The sequence below is a fragment of the Saimiri boliviensis genome, chromosome 19 (genome assembly GCF_048565385.1).
Source record: "Saimiri boliviensis isolate mSaiBol1 chromosome 19, mSaiBol1.pri, whole genome shotgun sequence".
NCBI classification, from domain to species: domain Eukaryota; kingdom Metazoa; phylum Chordata; class Mammalia; order Primates; family Cebidae; genus Saimiri; species Saimiri boliviensis.
The window spans coordinates 22,000,017-22,018,207 of NC_133467.1; the positions used below are offsets into that span (position 1 = coordinate 22,000,017).

At 44.9% G+C, this 18,191-nt stretch overlaps 1 protein-coding gene across 1 annotated transcript; it reads right to left on the reverse strand.

Annotated features, from left to right (window-relative positions):
* Nucleotides 1-402: 402 nt before the first annotated feature.
* MYOCOS (myocilin opposite strand) lies at nucleotides 403-11,548 on the reverse strand. Its single transcript, XM_039480635.2, has 2 exons — nucleotides 10,214-11,548; nucleotides 403-8,040 (listed from the first exon to the last, which is right to left on the reverse strand). The coding sequence occupies exons 1-2, from the start codon at nucleotides 10,441-10,443 to the stop codon at nucleotides 7,896-7,898; spliced, it is 375 nt and encodes a 124-aa protein (XP_039336569.2). The 5' UTR covers nucleotides 10,444-11,548; the 3' UTR covers nucleotides 403-7,895.
* Nucleotides 11,549-18,191: the final 6,643 nt, after the last annotated feature.

Sequence of the window (18,191 nt, forward strand, 5' to 3'; positions counted from 1 at the left end):
CAGCTTTCTCTGCTTTCCAAGTTTTCATTCATCCAGAAGGATGTGCATGGTCACCATCTGACCATACAGGAATTGCAGTCTGAAGGCATAGACAATTTCATATGATAATAAATACACTTTTTTCTGTCAGCATTTATGGGATGTTTAATGAGACAGTTCGAGTTTTCTGGTGATTTGAGGTAAAAGCTAAAAGGCATAGATTCTTCCTGAAAACCATTGCTCTTGCATGTTACATGGTTACCACAAGCCACAATAAAAAACATAACTTTTCTAAAGGAAGCTGAATAGCTCCTCTGGCCAGCATTGAACATAAGTAAGATGCATTTACTACAATTGGCTTTTCATGCTTCAGATAGAATACAGTTGGGTCTCACATAACCCCTTGCCTTGCGAAATAAAATTATCTTACCCAACGTTCTCTTCCTTGAACTTTGTGGGAATCTTTGCTTAAGAGAAGAGTATAAATTCCAACCATCAGATAATTCCTTCAGGTTGGGAGATGGGATTGCAGGATGTTAAAGGCGGTGTGTGTGTGTGACTGAGAGGGTTGTGCCTGGTTTTGAGGTGTTGCCCAGGATGACGCCAAGCAAACAGTAGCATCCACACCTTCCCACCTCCATCTCCTGGTGCTCTCGGCACTACCTGAGCAATCTTTCCATCTCTCCCCTGAACCCACCCTCTATTCACCCTAGCTCCACTTCAGTTTTTATCCGTCATCAGGGGTATGAATTTTATAAGCCACAACCTCAGGTGGAGAAACTTACAGCATTGTTTTGTTCTTCCAACTCTTAAAACTGTGGTAAAACATAACAAAATTTACCACTGCAGCCATTTATAAGGGCACAGCTCAGTGGTATTAAACACATTCATATTATTGTGCAATCATTACGATATATCTCTAAAACATTTTTTATTTTGTAAAACTGAAACTCTACACCCATTAGTAATGCCATTATCCTCCCAGCCCCTATAGCAATATTATTATTTTCTAAATTTTTTTTGTAGAGACAGGAACTATGTTGCCCACCTTGTCTCCTGGCCTCAAGTAATCCTCCCATTTTGGCCTCCAAAGTGCTGGTATTACAGGTATGAGCCACCACACCTGGCTATATTATTTTTTAATAACAAACTTAGTTTATCTCTTCAGTTGCCATCATACCTAATGGGAGAACACTTCATTTGCCAGTTCAGCTTGGATTCCATCGCAGCAGGATGTTGTCAGCCAATTCAGGCTTTTCCTTTCCCCACGTCTTTGAGGTGGCATCTATGCTTGAGACAAGTGAGGGTGAGGGCACACTGGCACTCAGGGGGAAGAACCCAGGAAGGGTGTCACATACCTGATTTTAGCCATCAAGCAGATTCCAGCTTGGCTGCTGGCATCCACATCTATGTATCCAGTTCCAGATTTGGCATCCCCTGAGTTCCAATGGCCAGACCCAAGGGGCAGCTTTTTTCTAGTCTGTTGTGTGTGCCACCAAGGATATGGGGACATTGCAGGAGCTGGCCTCCATGGTAGGACCACAAGTTCCCTTTTGCTCTCCTGCTGCGCTCCTGCTGGTACAGAGCAACTTCTCCTAGACGTCTGCCACCCCACAGGCTTCACCTGGAAATGAGTACAAGTCTCTTCTGCTTTCTCTTGCCCCAACCTATCTAGGACATGAAGTTCTATCAGGAAACCTCCAGAATCTAAGCTGTCTTTCTCTCTCGGTCTTTTTTTTTTTTTTTTTTTTTTCGGAGACAGTCTCGCTCTGTCACTCAGGCTGGAGTGTAGCGGCTCAGCTCACTGCAACCTCTGCCTCCTGGGTTCAAATGATTCTCCTGCCTCAGCCTCCTGAGTAGCTGGGATTACAGGTGCCTGCCACCATGTCTGGCTAATTTTTGTATTTTTAGTAGAGATAGGGCTTCACCAGGTTGGCCAGGATGGTCTTGAACTCCTGACCTCGAGTAATCTGCTGGCCTTGGCTTCCCAAAGTGCTGGGATTACAGGCAAGAGCCACCACACCAGGCCTGACTTTTCTTTTCCCCTGGGACTTTATTCTCATTAAGGTTACACATGCCATGAGTGAGTAGGGAGAGGATGAGATCTCAAAATGCCTCTCCACGGGTATATTAGTACACTTGAACCACCAGGGTGGCTTTGTGAACCCAGAATATCTGAGACAAGTCTCAGTCCATTTAGAAAGTTTATATTGCCAAGGTTGAGGGCACCATGACACAGCCTCAGGAGGTCCTGATGACCTGTGCCCAAGGTGGTCAGGGCACAGCTTGGTTTTATACATTTTGGGGAGACATGAGACACCAATCAATATATGTATGATGTACATTGGTTCTGTCCAAAAGGTGGGACCACTCAAGCAGGGAGGGGGCTTCCAGGTCACAGGTAAGTGAGAGACAAATGGTTGCATTCTTTTGAGTTTCTCATTAGTCTTTCCAAAAGACCAGTCAGATACGCATTTATCTCAGTGAACAGAGGGATGACTTTGAATAGAATGGGAGGCAGGTCTGCCTTAAGCAGTTCCCACCTTGACTTTTCCCTTTAGCTTAGTGATTTTGGGGCCCCAAGACTTATTTTCCTATCACAGCTTAAGCAACAGAAATTAATTTTTTCACAATTCTGGAGGCTGGAATTCCAAGACCGAGGTGTCAGCAGGGTTGGTTTCTTCTGAGGCCTCTCTCCTTGGCTTGTAGATGGCTGTCTGTTCCCTACATCTTCACATTATCTTCCCTCTGTACATATCTGTGTCCCAATCTCCTCTTTTTCACCCTAATGAACTAAACTTAGCTCAGTCACCTCTTTGAAGGCCCTATCTCCGAAGACAGTCACATTCTAAAGTATTAGGATTAGGGCCAGATGTGGTGGCTCACACCTGTAGTCCCAGCACTTTGGGGAGCCAAGGCAGGAGGATCACTTGAGGTCATGAATTTAAGACCAGCCTGGCCAACATAATGAAACCCCGTCACTACTAAAAATACAAAAATTAGCTGGATGTCATGGTGCGTACCTGCAATCCCAGCTACTTGGGAGACTGGGACAGGAGAATCGCTTGAACCCGGAGGGTTAAGGCTGCAGTGAGCCAAGGTCACACCACTACACTCCAGCCTGGGCAACAGAGCAAGACTGACTCAAAAAAAAAAATTAAAACTAAATAAAGTTTTAAGGACTTTAATTAGGACTTTCAGATATGAATTTGGGGTGGGGACACCATTCAGCCTATAACATCTGGGTGTTACTACTCTCCCCAACTGAAAGCAGACTGTTAAAACTGAAAAGCCCAGAAATCAGAATGCATGAGCTCATTCATCCCACTAAGCACCTCTACCTGCCAGGTGTTCGAATAAAAGTGGAAGGTGAAAAGACACCGAGATGCTGAGATGAGCCAATCCTGTTTGCACAGCCCTGCCCATGGCTCCTGTTCTTTCTCTCCATAATCTACTGTGTCCGGCTTTGGGATGGAAGAAGAGGGTGGAGGAAGAAGAAACAAAGGGAAGAAAAACTTTTTCTTCATGAAGCTTCCAGAATGTTAGACTCCTCCTCCATCTTTGATTCTTCCTTCTTTGTTTCTTTTGCTGGTTCCTCCCTTTAGCCTTGACCTCTTAAGATTGAAGCCCCCCAGTGCTCATTTTAGGTTCTCTTATCTACTCATTCCTATGGACATCTCATCTAATATTAGAGCTTTAAATTCCATCTCACATATGCTAATGAACCCCCATGGTTATATCTCTAGCCTAGTCATTACTCCTGAACTCCAGATTCATATATCACCTACCCACTTGGTATCTCCATTTAGATGTCTATTAGGCATATCAAATTAGCACATATTAAACATCTGACTTTCTCCTCTATTTTTGCATCAGACACACCAAATCTAATCTTTTTATTTTTATTTGATTTTCTTAAGACAAGGTCTCACTCTATCACCCTGGCTGGAGGGCAGTGGCACAACTACAGCTCACTGCAGCCTCAAACTCCTAAGCTCGAGCAAGAAGTAGCTTGAGCCTCCCAAGTAGGTTGGTCTACAGGTATGAGCAACTGTGCTTGGCTAATTATTATTATTATTATTATTGTTGTTGTTGTTGTTATTTGTAGAGACAGGGTCTCCTTATGTTAACCAGATTGTTCTCAAACTCCTGGCCTCATACAATCCTCCTTCCTCAGCCTTCCAGAGTGCTGGGCTTAAAAGCATAAGCCAGTGCACCCAGGTAAATCTGCTCTTCTTGTGGCTGATGGAAACTCCACTCCTCTGGCTGCTTGGGTCAAAAGTCTTGGAGTTATCCTTTACCCACCTCTCTCTCTCATACCTCATATCCAATCCATCAGCAGCTTTTGTAGGTGTCATCTTGAAACACACAGATCCCGAATCTGCCCATATTTCTCATCGCCCCAACTATAGATGGCCGTCTGTTCCCTGTATCTTCACATTATCTTCCCTCCGTACATGTCGGGTCTAAATGACCATCGTCTTGTTCCTGGATTACTACAATAGCAACTGACCTCCTTCTGTTCCCTCAACACCGCAACCAGAACAATCCTATTAAAACACAAGCCAGATCATGCCTCATTTTCTGAAAACCCTCATGGCTTCACATCTCAAAGTCAAAGTCAGAGTTTTTACAAAGGCCCACATGATCTGCCTCCTTCCTGCACCACTGTGCCTTCATCCCGCAAATGTCCCTGATTCATCCTACTCAAGCTTCCTTTCTCTCCTTGAATGCACCAGGCATACTTCTACCTTCACACCTCTGTACTAGGTCTTCCTTCTGTCCCAAATGTCTACACACCTAACTCCATCACTGGCTTGAAGTCTTTGCTCAAATGCCATCTTCCTAAAGAGGTCTGCAGACCTCTGGAGTCAAAGGAGATCATTTTGAAGCTTTAAAATTTGACTGCCCCACTGGATTTTGGATTTGTGTGGGCCCTTTACCCCTTTGTTTTGGCCAATTTCTTCCATTTGGAACGGCTGTATTTACCCAATACCTGTACCCCTCTGTATCTAGGAAGTAACTCGCTTGCTTTTGATTTTACAGGCTCATAGGTGGAAGGGACTTGCCTTGTCTCAGATGAGATTTTGGAGTGTAGACTTTTGGGTTAACGCTGAAATAAGACTTTGGGGAACTGTTGGGAAGGTATTTTTAGTTTTGAAATGTAAGGACATGAAATTCTGAGGGACCAGCAGCAGAATGATATGGTTTGGCTGTGTCCCCACCCAAATATCATCTTGAATTGTATTCCCATAATTCCCACATGTTGTGGGAGGAACACGGTGAGAGATAATTTGAATCATGGGGGCGGTTTCCCCATAAATTTCTTGTGGTGGCAAATACGTCTCACAAGATCTGACGGTTTTATCAGGAGTTTCTGCTTTTGCATCTTCCTCATTTTCTCTTGCTGCCACCAGTAAGAGGTGCTGTTCACCCTCCGCCATGATTCTGAGGCCCACCCATGTGGAACTGTAAGTCCAATTAAACCTCTTTTTTTTCCCCCAGTCTTGGGTATGCCTTATCAGTAGTGTGAAAATGGACTCATACACCTACAGACCACCTGTTTAATGCTGCATCTAACCTGCACTTCTAATCTCCCTTACCATGTTTCACTGCTTTAACACGTTTTCCATTATACTCATCACCTCCTGATGTATAATTCACTGTTTTTACCTTGTATATTTGTTTTATTTTTGAGAGAGAGTCTCACTCTGTCTCCCAGGCTGAAGTGTAGTGGCATAAACTCAGCTCATTGCAACCTCCACCTCCCAGGCTCAAGTGATCCTTGCACCTCAACCTCCCAAGTAGCTGGGACTCCAGGTGCCCACCACCATGCCCAGCTAAATTTTTTTTGTATGTTTTTGTAGATATGAGGTTGCTATGTTATCCAGGCTGGTCTCAAACTGAGGTCAAGCAATCTGCCCACCTTGGCCTCCCGAAGTGCTGGGACTAGAGGTGTAAGTCACAGCACCTGGCCTTACATTGTGTATGTTTTTTATTAACCTTTCTCCATTAGAATATAAACTCAGCAGGCTAAGGATTGTTTTGTACAATGACATATACCTAGAACAGCGCCTTGCTCACATAGTAGGTATGCAATATTTGTTGAACAAATGAAGAGAGAACCTCCTAGAATGTGTTCAGAAACCAAATGGAAATAAAACTAACACAAGAATTGGTCATTCCCACCCTGACATCTCCTCGATTCTATTTCTAACTGGTTGTGTGTCCTTGGACATGTTAACCTCTGCCACATCACTGTTTAATAGGACTTTTTTTTTTTTTTTTTTTTGAGACATTCTTGCTCTGTTGCCTAGGCTAAAGCACAGTGGTACAATCTTGGCTCACCGCAACCTCTACCTCCCGAGTTCAAGCGATTCTCCTGCCTCAACCTCCCAAGTAGCTGGGATTACAGGCATACGCCACCACATCCAACTAATTTTTGTATTTTTGGCAGAGACACACTTTCACCATGTTGGCCAGGCTGGTCTTGAACTCCTGATTTCAGGTGATCCACCTGTCTCTGCCTCCCAGAGTACTGGGATTACAGAGGTGAGACACCACACCTGGCTGTATAGAACTCTCTTTAATGGCAATCACATTCTCTATCTGCAACATCCTATAGGGTAGCCACTGGCTGCACAAAGCTACTAAGCACTTGAAATGTAACTAGTATGACTGAAGAACTGAATTGATTTGATTTTGATGAATTTAAATTGAGGTAGTCACAAGTGGCTAGTGGTTGTCCTATTGGACAGTGCAGGCCCGTTTCCTCCCCAGACGGAGGAGAGGGAGCTTGTGCATCTAGCATCCAGCTGGCAATGACAGACACTCAGTGCATGCTCCTCCCCTGCCTCACACCGCTGAAGGCCACAGGTAAGGAGCCCGACTTCCACACCAATGGCACAACCCGCTACTCTGGGAGTAGAAGAACTGGAGCACTTTATATTTTTAACAAAGGCACACTGGTTTCATTAAATGGGGGTTAGGGGCGGGGGAGAGCACAGAGTGATTACCCCAACCCCACAATGGGGTACAGAAGCTTAGCTCCCTTTTTTATAGGGGAGCCAGAGCACATTTATAAGGGCAGGCCTGGAGAGAGAACACCTGCAAGGACTCTAGGAAGAAGCAGATGAAATAAAGGATGGCATGTCGTCTTTCTTACATGTGTATATATGCCAGAATTATCACATTTTTGATGCCTTCAAACAATTCAGAAGAGCTCTGGGAGCCCTTAGAGGCACACTGAGGTCTAGGAGCTTGGAGGGACTCAAGCAACAGACTTCTCCCCAGCAGAGCCACCTGCACTTGGCTGATTTTCAGGGTAGAGTTTTCCATTACAGAGTTTGAAAATCACTTGAAATCTCCCAGAAGCAAACTTTAAAAACATTGTCAATAAACATAAAACTCAACCACCTTATCCCCAGCCCCACCCTGGCCACAGCATGGAAATGCAGCTCCATTAAGCTAGTTAGTTACAGGGCCACACAACTGTAGTGTCTTGGGTTGCGTTTTGAAAATCCAGCTACCTTGGGGTTCCCACTACCTAAGATCTTTAAATTCTGGACTTTAAAGCCATGGCCTTTTCACGGATTCAGATTTAGTAATAAACAACAAGGCCTGATAATTCTTTATTAATTTAAATATAACTGACTACAGCAATAGTTCTATAACATGACGTAAATTAAAGATCAAAGTCTATGCATATTGTATCAGAGACTTGGCTTGAAAAATCAAAATGACTAAGTATATTCACAAGGGTAAACCACGCTGTACCATGTTCTAGGTGATGAAGAAAAATAGGAAAGAACAAAGATCTTTAAGAGTCTTCTAAGACAAACCTCAAGAACACCACTGAAACTATTTTCTGGAGTTCTGTGTAAGAATTCATTTCAAAATAACTTAAGGTTTTTATCTTAGGAGTCCGTGGCATCCTCAGCTGGAGAAGGAGGTGGGGCAGGAGGTACTCTGAGGTGGGTCCTGTGAGGGGGAGGGGCTTGTTCCCAATCCAAGTGGGAGAGCATCTTAGCTTCATCACTTTTCTGGGTGATTATCTCTTTTCTAGAAAGAAAGGGACATTGAATGTCATTTGATAAAGATAAGCTTTTTAAAAAAATAGAACAGACTCAGGATTAGAGCAGGAGTTCCACCCATCAATTAGCTTGGGTAATGCCAGCACTTTGTGAGGCTGAGGTGAGACGATCACTTGAGCCCAGGAGTTCAAGACCAACCTGGACAACATAGGGAGACCCCGTCTCTACAAAAAAAGACTAAAAATTAGCCGGGCATGGTGGCATGTGCCTGTAGTCCCAGCTATTCGGGAGGCCGGGGTGGGAGGATTGCTTGAGCCCAGGAGACCAAGGTTACAGTGAGCTGTGATTGCACCACTGCACTCCAGCCTGGGTGAGTAAGACCCTGTCTCAAAACAACAAAAAAGAGGGCACAAAAGAAACATCCCAGATGCCAGCATCTAAAGAGAATAGTTAACATTTTGGAGGACTTCCTTCCAAGCTCTTCCACCCACACTTACTCTGCAGATATGAGATATATTCTATGTACATTTTAATTGTCAGTCAGCTCTTCTCAGAGTAAGCTCAGCTATCTCCATTGGTGTCCTGGCATGAATAGAGTTGGACTCTACTCCCTCGCTCCTCCACCGCCATCCTCCAAGCTCTCTTAGGATTAGAGCAGGAGTTCTACCCATCAAATGGGCAGCTCTCTGTACAATTCAGCATGCAGCAGGCTGTGTCTAAACGTTTCATTTGCATTCCAGCTCTTCGTAGGGCCAGTTCAGCCTCACGTTCACTTCACAGCTCCCTTTGGCCTAACTTGCCCTCATCCACAGGCTGCAGGGTTCACCTCCCCTTCTGCTGAGGCATACCAGGGTCTTCCCATCCTCCTCAGGGCTGGGCAAACCCTGCCTTCAAGGGCACAGGACTAGCCTGTCAAGCTTTTACAGGTTCAGATTTAACTGTTCCCTGAACACTTACTATGTTCCAGGGACTGGAAATTACCTAGAAATCAACCACATGTAGAATCTCAGCCATATCCCACATTAAACCTTTGAGCTGAGAAAGCTGAGACAGAAGGTGATTTACCCAGATCATGTGACCAGTAAAAGGCAGAACTGGGATCCCAATTTAAATTTTAATCTGGCCACAAGTTCACTGCTGCCATCTCCCAATCAAAGCTGATCCTGATGTTGCTGCGAGGATGTGGGATACTGGCAAGAGAATTGTTTGGTGCCTAGGGCAGGCCCAGAATTATGCCATCTCTTTTTTCTTGGATGGACTTCAGAGCATTGGGAGCACAGCTTTCTGCAGACAATGGCCACTCTCATGGCTAAACCCGTGGTGTCAAATTCGCCATGCACCGCTAACAACAAAGATTTGACATTCTCATGTATGGTAACTAAGAAACGGTATCTAATTCCTATCAATCTGCTAATATCTTACATCCTAATAAACTCTAAGATCAAAGGGCATTGTAAACAATATTATATGGAAGTCTGTATTTTCTATTTTGAATCAATAATTTTGATTTTTTGACCAACTTCTTAATCAGAGTTAGTAAGATTATTTTTAATCTCATAATATACCCCACAAAGAGCTCAAGCTAGAGGTGTCAGCTTGGGCAGTTACAGTGGCTCTGGTCCATAATCCCAGCAATTTGGGAGGCTGAGGCAGGTAGATCACTTGAAGCCCAGGAGTTTGAGACCCACATGGGCAACACGGCAAAACCCTGTTTCTATTAAAAATACAAAAAGCTAACCAGACATGGTGGTACATGGCTGTAGCCCCAGCTACTCAGGTGGGTGAGGTGGGAGGATTGCTTAAGCCCCAGGAGGTTGAGGCTGAGACTACAGTGAGCTGTGATTGTGCCACTAAATTCCAGCCTGGGTGACAGAGTGAGACCCTGTCTCAAAAAAACAAAAAACAAAATAAAGTGATCCCTACTCCTCACCCTCTATGCCAATGTGAAGTTTATCCCGCCAGCACCCACGCAGTAAACATACACAAATGGGTGCCATCGCCCCTTGAAGGGCCATGTGAGAAAAGTCTGTTTTTCGCAATGGATGACAAAGCAGTTTCCTCTTCTGAGAAATGTGTCTTGCAGCAGCAACTGAATACATTTAAATGGACCAGTGACAGCTACAGTTTCAGGTACTTGCTGAGGCTCAGTGTGATGCTCCATCCCAACCCCACAAGCAATCCACAGGAAAGATTTTGGGTACCTGGTGGTCATGATGACTCTGCGCCTGGTCACCTCAGAGGTCAGATCCTTGTAGGGGAGATTAATGGTGTTGTCCACAGGGCTTTTCTGAGCCATGGCCTTGCACTCAGGGGATTTGAGGAATTTCGGGTCACTGCAGCTGTGAATGAAAAACACAAGCTCTGGCACATATTCTTCATGGGTCAGGAACGTTCCAGGTAGGTCCAGCATGGCACAGTTTGCAGAGGACATTCACTGCCTCACTCTCAGTGGGTCCTCCCTACAGTCTGGCCTTCATCCACACCCACCCAGTTCAAGAGGCAGATAGTTCCTCAAATCCCTATTGCACGAACTGGGCAGGTAAGAGCCAAGTCCTTGTCAGTTGTTTACATAGGATAAATGTGATTATTCCAATCATGCAATGGGCAGCTATCATTATCCCCAGACAACACTGAAAAGCTGGAGGCCCGGAGAGGTGAACTGACTCTCCCCAGGCTGCACAGCAGCCTGCCCCATGCCGGTTCCCCTCTAATGGTACCACTCCAGTTGCAGCCCTTTCCTCAGGGGGCTGCTTGGCATTGCTGACATGTGCAGAGCTTTCTTCCTGAAACAGTTACCTTCTAAAGTGCAGGAAAGGGACACAAGGCTGCAGCTGGAACCAAGCTGCTTGTCCAGATATGTACATGGCATAGAGATTGGAGGCTTGATTTTGGTAACAGAGGTAGCAGCCACCCATTTACTGCCAGTCACCTTGGGATGTCCTTTTACTTTATCCCTTTTTGTGTGTGTATGACAGGGTCTGGCCCTGTCACCCAGGCTAGAGTGTAGCAGAGCAATCTCAGTTCACTGCATCCCCAGCTGGGACTACAGGTGCATCCCACCATGCCCGGCTAATTACTGTATTTTTTTAATCAACGGAGTTTCACCAGGTTGCTCAAGCTGGCCTCAAACTCCTAAGCTCAAGAAATCTGCCCTCCTTGGCCTTCCAAAGTACTGGGATTACAGGCGTGAGCCACCACGACTGGCCCTTTTACTTCACCTTGTTTGATAACCACAGTAGCCCTACATGGTAAATATTATGATCCTCATTCAACAAATGGGAAAACTGAGCAGCAGAGAAATTATGTAGATTTTCAGGAGCCACAGAGCTAGAATTTGAACCCAGGTCTGTCTGGCTTCAAAGGCTATATTCTCTCCACTACGGAGCTAAGCCATCTCCAAAGAAACAGGAGATAAATTAGATTAATTCCCATTCCTAGACACCAGGTCACACTCTGTCATTCTAGAGCATGAATCGCAACAGCAGGAGTTTGCCAGCCTGATCTTTTGGCCAGAAAGGTTTGTTCTTATAGGGATGCCCAACTGACTTACCTTTTAATCCCAGGTCAGCTTTTACGTGTCAACTCATGGATTTGCTAAAAAAAAAAAAAAAAAAAAGTCCTCATGACATGCTCTGTACCCACATACCAGCTACTCCACCTTTTTGGAAAGAGAAAAGGCCAAAAATGAACCACCAGCGTTAACATCCTCCCCTTTTATCCTCGTGTAGTCAGTCTCTCTCAGGAACTTGGGTTAATCAGATCAATTTGCACCCTTAAAAAGCAACAGCTGACACAATTTATCCCTGCAACCTTGTCCTTGAGAAATCCCCACAGACCTTGCAGGGAGAGGATGGGTCCTGCGGGCAGAGCAAGGGAAGAGCTTTCTGCCACGTGGGCAATGGGGAAGCACTATCTTAGATGCTGGTAAATACGACATTGTGACCTAGCCTCTTTATTGACTGCTTTTTAAAAAGCAAATTCACGTACACCCCTTCTCCCAGCGCCATCATAATCACTGATCTCACCTGTTCCTGATAATTCACAGCACTCTGCTACACTGGCAGGTTTTTCAGCTCTGAAATTAAATGAGTTGATTGTGCAACTCCCACTTTTTATCTGAGTGATCTTGGGCAAGTCATTCAAGCTCTAGAAGCCTTAGTTTTCTTACTTGTAAAAGAGGAATAATACTACCTTCTAGGGCAGTTACGAGGGTTCAGAAGATATTTGCAAAAATCCCTAATTTGCCTTTCCTGCATTTTTTTAAATTTTTAAAATGTATTATGATTATTGAGGCAGGGTCTCTGCCACCCAGGCTGAAGTGCAGTGGTGAGATTATAGCTCACTGCTGCCTTGAACTCCTTGTTAGATAGAGTGAACACCAAGTTTCTCTTCAAAGAATCAATATGTTCAGCTCTCTTATTCTTTAATTCTCTAAAGTTTAACTTCCTTGTAGTTTCAGTAAACAACCTTGTCCACCAGTTCTAATCAGTAGTTTACATCTGTTCACCTGGTCCTCTGCCCCGTCCTGACTCATCCTGGTCACCTGCTCCAGTCACCTGCTTTGACCCCTGCTTATCTGCTCTGACCTGCCTGTAACCGTCCTTCCTGCCAAGCTACACACCCCGCCACTCCAGCTCATATCCCTGCCCCCTTTAAAATAGCCAATCGAAATTAGACTAGACTGTGCAATCTGACACTAGCCAATAGGGGAACAACACAGCAGTAGGGGCACCCTCATTCAGGGCATAAGTACCTCTTCCCCTCCTTGTGCAGGTGTGCACTTGCCTTTGTTCCAAATGTGAGCTGCACCCTCCTATAGAAGTAAATTGCCTTGCTGAGGAAATTTATATTCGAGTGCTACTTCTTTGGCGGCATCAAAAATTCTACTCATAACATCCTGGATCCAGCCTGGTGGGAGGATCACCTGAGGCCATCTCAAGTAATGTCAGCCAGTTCAAGGCTGCAGTCTATTTCTTTATATTGATGATAAAACCACAATAGAAGGAATGTGCTATCTGGGAGGACAAGATGTAATGAAGCTGGGATTCAAAACAAGAACTACAAAAGGTCTGTGTATGCATAGATAGAGATAGCTATTTCCCTTTGTCAACAAAAAGAGTCAAACTCTGTAAAATATTTGAAGGGATTCTGAGCCAAATATGAGTGGCCATGACCTGTGATACAGCCTTCATGAGGTCCGGAGAACATGTGCCCAAGGTAGTCAGGGTGCAGCTTGGTTTCATACATTTTAGAGAGGCACCAGACGTCAATCAAATACATTTAAGAAACACATATTGGTTTGGTCCTGAAAGGCAGAACAACTAAAAGGTGGGGGCTGGGGGGGGAGGTGCTTCCAGGCTATAGATGAATTAAAACAATTTAAACATTTTCTGGTTGACAATTGGTTGAGTTTTCTTTTTCTTTTTTTTTTTTTTTTTTTTTTTTTTTGAGACGGAGTTTCGCTCTTGTTACCCAGGCTGGAGTGCAATGGCACGATCTCGGCTCACTGCAACCTCCGCCTCCTGAGTTCAGGCAATTCTCCTGCCTCAGCCTCCTGAGTAGCTGGGATTATAGGCACGCGCCACCATGCCCAGCTAATTTTTTGTATTTTTAGTAGAGACGGGGTTTCACCGTGTTGACCAGGATGGTCTCAATCTCTTGACCTCGTGATCCACCCGCCTCGGCCTCCCAAAGCGCTGGGATTACAGGCTTGAGCCACCGCGCCCAGCCTCTTTTTCTTTTTTTCTTTTTTTTTTTTTTTTGAGATGGAGTTTCGCTCTTGTTACCCAGGCTGGAGTGCAATGGTGTGGTCTCGGCTCACCACAACCTCCGCCTCCTGGGTTCAGGCAATTCTCCTGCCTCAACCTCCTGAGTAGCTGGGATTACAGGCACACACCACCATGCCCAGCTAATTTTTTTGCATTTTTAGTAGAGACGGGGTTTCACCATGTTGACCAGGATGGTCTCAATCTCTTGACCTCGTGATCCACCCACCTCGGCCTCCCAAAGTGCTGGGATTACAGGCTTGAGCCACCGCGCCTGGCCTGGCTGAGTTTTCTAAACACCTGGATTGTTAGAAAGGAAATATTCAGATAAAAGGTTAAGATAAAAGATGTTGGAGGCCAAAGTTCTTTCAAAGTCTTATAGTGGCTGCCCTTAAACACAATAGATGACTAATGTTTCCTATTCAGATCTTAGTTCATCTTTTTAGGATTGGGAGGATCTGGAAGAAAAAGATCTAGCTAGGTTAACAGAGATTCTTGACAGATGCAAATTTTCTGCCACAAAGAACAGCTTTGTATGACCATTTCAAAATATGGAAAAGAAACATGTTTTGGGATAAAATACTTTGATTTTCTTTCTTATCTCATAATGTTATGCCAGGGTCAAGTTGGAAAGTAAGTCACAATTAGGGTTAAATAAAACCCATCTGATGAGAATTTATGATTTGTAGGGCATGACTCCCCAGACCCTTTAGATAGGAATTTGGGCAAGATAAAAATCAGAGTTTAGTCCTCACCTTCATATAATGGCATGAAGGTAAGGCCTGTCCTACTGTATTAGTTAGGGTTCTGTAGAGGAACAGCACTAATAGGATATATATATTCTATTAGGAGAGATAGATGTAGGCTGGGAGACTAGCCAGTCTCACCTCTTCACATTTTTCTGCCTGCTTTATATTTGCCGGCAGCTTCTTAGGTTGTGCCCACCCAGATTAAGGCTGGATCTGCCTTTCCCAGCCCACTGACTCAAATGTTAATCTCCTTTGGCAACACCCTCACAGACACACCCAGGATCAATGCTTTGTACCCTTCAATCCAATCAAGCTGACACTCAGTATTAACCATCACATTACAGGAAATTATATACTTTTTGAAAGAAGGGGCTGGGTGCAGTGGCTCACACCTGTAATATAATTGGGCTTGGGAGGTGTGATTGTCAGAGGCATGTGAACCAGAGCAACTCCATCTTAAATAGGAGCTGGGGAAAATAAGGCTCAAATCTACTGGGCTGCATTTCCAGGCTGAAATCTACTCTGTCACCCAGGCTGGACTGCAATGGCATGATCTCAGCTCACTGCAACCTCCACCTCCCCGATTCACATGATTCTCTTGCCTCAGCCTCCTGAGTAGCTGGAATTACAGGCATGTGCCACCATGCCTAGCTATTTTATTTTTAGTTGAGATGGGGTTTCGCCATGTTAGCCAGGCTGGTCTCGAACTCCTGACCTCAAGATCCACCCACCTCAGCCTCCCAAAGTGCTGAGATTACAAGTGTGAGCCACCACGCCCAGCCCAAATTAGCTGTTATGGAACAAAGTCTGAGCATTAACTAGGAATGCTCAGGGAGTCTGTGATAGTTCAGATACATCTAAAGTGATTGACAACGGTAGAATACAGAAAAATCACTCTTTCCTACACTAGCCATCCTTTAGGATGTGTCATACTTAGCTGAAACATGTTCCTGAATCCTGACGTCTAAACAAGAAGTTTACATTTCATACAAGGAGAGGTCCTTGTAATAAAGCAGTTGAACAATAAGAGAGTCTATTTCTTTATATTGATGATAATGAAATCACAATAGAAGAAATTTGCTATTTGGCAGGATAAGATGTAATGAAGCTAGTATTCAAAACAAGATCTGCTTGATGCCAAAGTCCACACAATTAAAAACCACATTTTCCACTCAGCAAATACATATATAGGTAAAATAAAGCAAGAAAATGCATACTTTAGAAGCAATAGAGAAGTATACAACTACAAGATATTGTTACTAATTTTAAAGCAAAAGCTCTCTTAGATTCTTAGTTGCTTGAAAAATAGATTGAAACTACCTCAAATGGTAGGGGCTGGTTGTGAGGATACTCATGTCAAAAAAGGAGATTGTGCAGCCGGGTGTGGCGGCTCACGCCACAGCACTTTGGGACGCTGAGGCGGGCGGATCGCCTGAGGTCAGGAGTTTAAGACCAACCAGGCCAATATGGCAAAACCCAATCTCTACTACAAGTACAAAAATTAGCTGGGTGTGGTGGTGTGCACCTGTAATTCCAGCTACTCGGGAGACTGAGATAGGAGAATCACTTGAACCCAGGAGACAGAGGTTGCAGTGAGCCAAAATCATGCCACTGCACTCCAGCCTGGGTGACAGAGCAAGACACCATCTCAAAAAACAAAAAACAAACAAAAAGGAGATAGTGATCTTCTTGAAAGAACAGGATGGGTGACCCTCATGGGCCCTTGGAAAGAATTGAACTGGAAACCCAAAGGCACAGGTAGGCGCTAGATTTCCTTGTCATCCCCACAACAGCGAAGGCTATGGGGCTAGCTAGCTATCACAGATGTGGCTCAGTTATCCTCAATCTCTGCGAAATGTCTAAGGCCAATATAATTTTTTTCTAGACATATATGCATACCTGAGATAAAGGACAGTTAGCACTAAGGTGCAGTTATGTGTCCATCAAGTGTGCTGTCAGCTCCCTTGACCAGCTCTTGAATCTCTGAATTTGGTTGGCTGAGTGCCAAACCAGGTGACATTCACTTCTCTACCCACTCAGCATCTGCACCTGTGCAGGGGCATGTGGCTAGTGGAAAACCACCTGTGGCCAGCCTTACTTTAAATGCTGACCGCAGCTGTAAGAGGGTGCTCATCCTAGGCCTCAATACTTTCTCTTCTATCCTCAAACCTCCAACACATCTTCCCAATTCTCATTCTTAGCTGAGGAAAATGGAAGCAATCATAAGAGAATCCACACTCACCATGCCTACCCACCTTCCAGCCTCCGTGCCCATGTTCTCCGTCTCCTCTCACAGTGCTCTGGATGAACAATTGGCACTCTTTTCAGGGCCAACCCTTCTACTCTGGCACTAGATTCCATTGCCTCTCATCTACTCCAGGTCTTCATTCGAACAATTCTCCCCTCTCTTGTTGATCAAATTTGCCCTCTCTGTCGGATCTTCCTCATCAGTGAACAAACATGTTATTTCTCCCATCTTAAAACCTTCTCTTCTTTGTTCCCACTTTTCCCCACCACGAAACAAAGAAACAAAAATTGCTTGTCAAAGAGTTGTCTATGTTCACTGCCTCCAATTCCTTTCCTTCAATTCTCTGTCAAATCCACTTCAGAAAACATTTCTCATCTCAGTCTCCAGCACTACCTGAAATAGTAAAATAACTCGCTCTTCCTTGAAGCATTGTCTTGCCTTCCAGGACACCACCCTCTCGCCTGGTCCAACGTCCCTGGCAACCCTTTCTCCGTCCTCTGCTTGTTTCCTCTTATTTTCCTACACTCATGACAGCAGAGCATCCAAGCCTCAGTCCTTGAATCTCTTCTATTCTGTACACTCATTTCCCTGTTGATCTCTTCTAGCCTGATCACTTAGTTGCCTGTCAGGTTCATGACCGCCAACTGTCATGCTTAGGGTTAGGTTCCAGCCCATGCTGAGGTCCGAAGAGAGCGGGTAGATGAGCAGAAAGAATACTCGGGAGGCTGTAGGCAGGTAGAAGATGATTTTATTCAGCAACAGCTCTCATCAACAGCCTTCTCTTTTTTATTTATTGATTTTTTATTTTATTTTATTTTTTATTTTTTTTTATTTTTTGAGACAGAGTTTCACTCTTGTTACCCAGCTGGAGTGCAATGGCACGATCTCAGCTCACTGCAATCTCTGCCTCCTGGGTTCAGGCAATTCTCCTGCCTCAGCCTCCTGAGTAGCTCGGATTACAGGCATGTGCCACCATGCCCAGCTAATTTTTTTGTATTTTTAGTAGAGACGGGGGTTTCACCATGTTGACAAGGATGGTCTCGATCTCTTGACCTCGTGATCCACCCGCCTCGGCCTCCCAAAGTGCTGGGATTACAGGCGTGAGCCACCACGCCCGGCCATCAACAGCCTTCTCACACTGCCCACCCTGTCTAGGCTGCTTAGTCCAGCAGCTCCCACACACAGTTGCACGGCCAGCTCTCCCCTGCCTCAGGATCAGCAGCTTAACTCTTTCTCTCTCTAGGCAGGAGCCGAGCCATGCTGTGCCCTGGCTCCCTGCTGTTCGTCTGCAAAATAGACAGCTTTGGTTCTCTCTCTCTGGGCACTAGCAGACCTGTACAGTGTCAGCAGGGCAATTATATCTTTTACAGACAATAGTGGCTTAGAGGTAAATGATGAGCCTTCCCCTGTTATGGCT

What these genes read in the sequence shown, in the direction of transcription:
- MYOCOS (XM_039480635.2), bottom strand. Translation starts at nt 10,443, where the DNA reads ATGTCCTCTGCAAACTGTGCCATGCTGGACCTACCTGGAACGTTCCTG. An exon ending in AGAGTCATCATGACCACCAG is followed by an intron (nt 8,041 to 10,213) that starts GTACCCAAAATC and finishes CTTTCTTTCTAG; the next exon opens with AAAAGAGATAATCACCCAGA.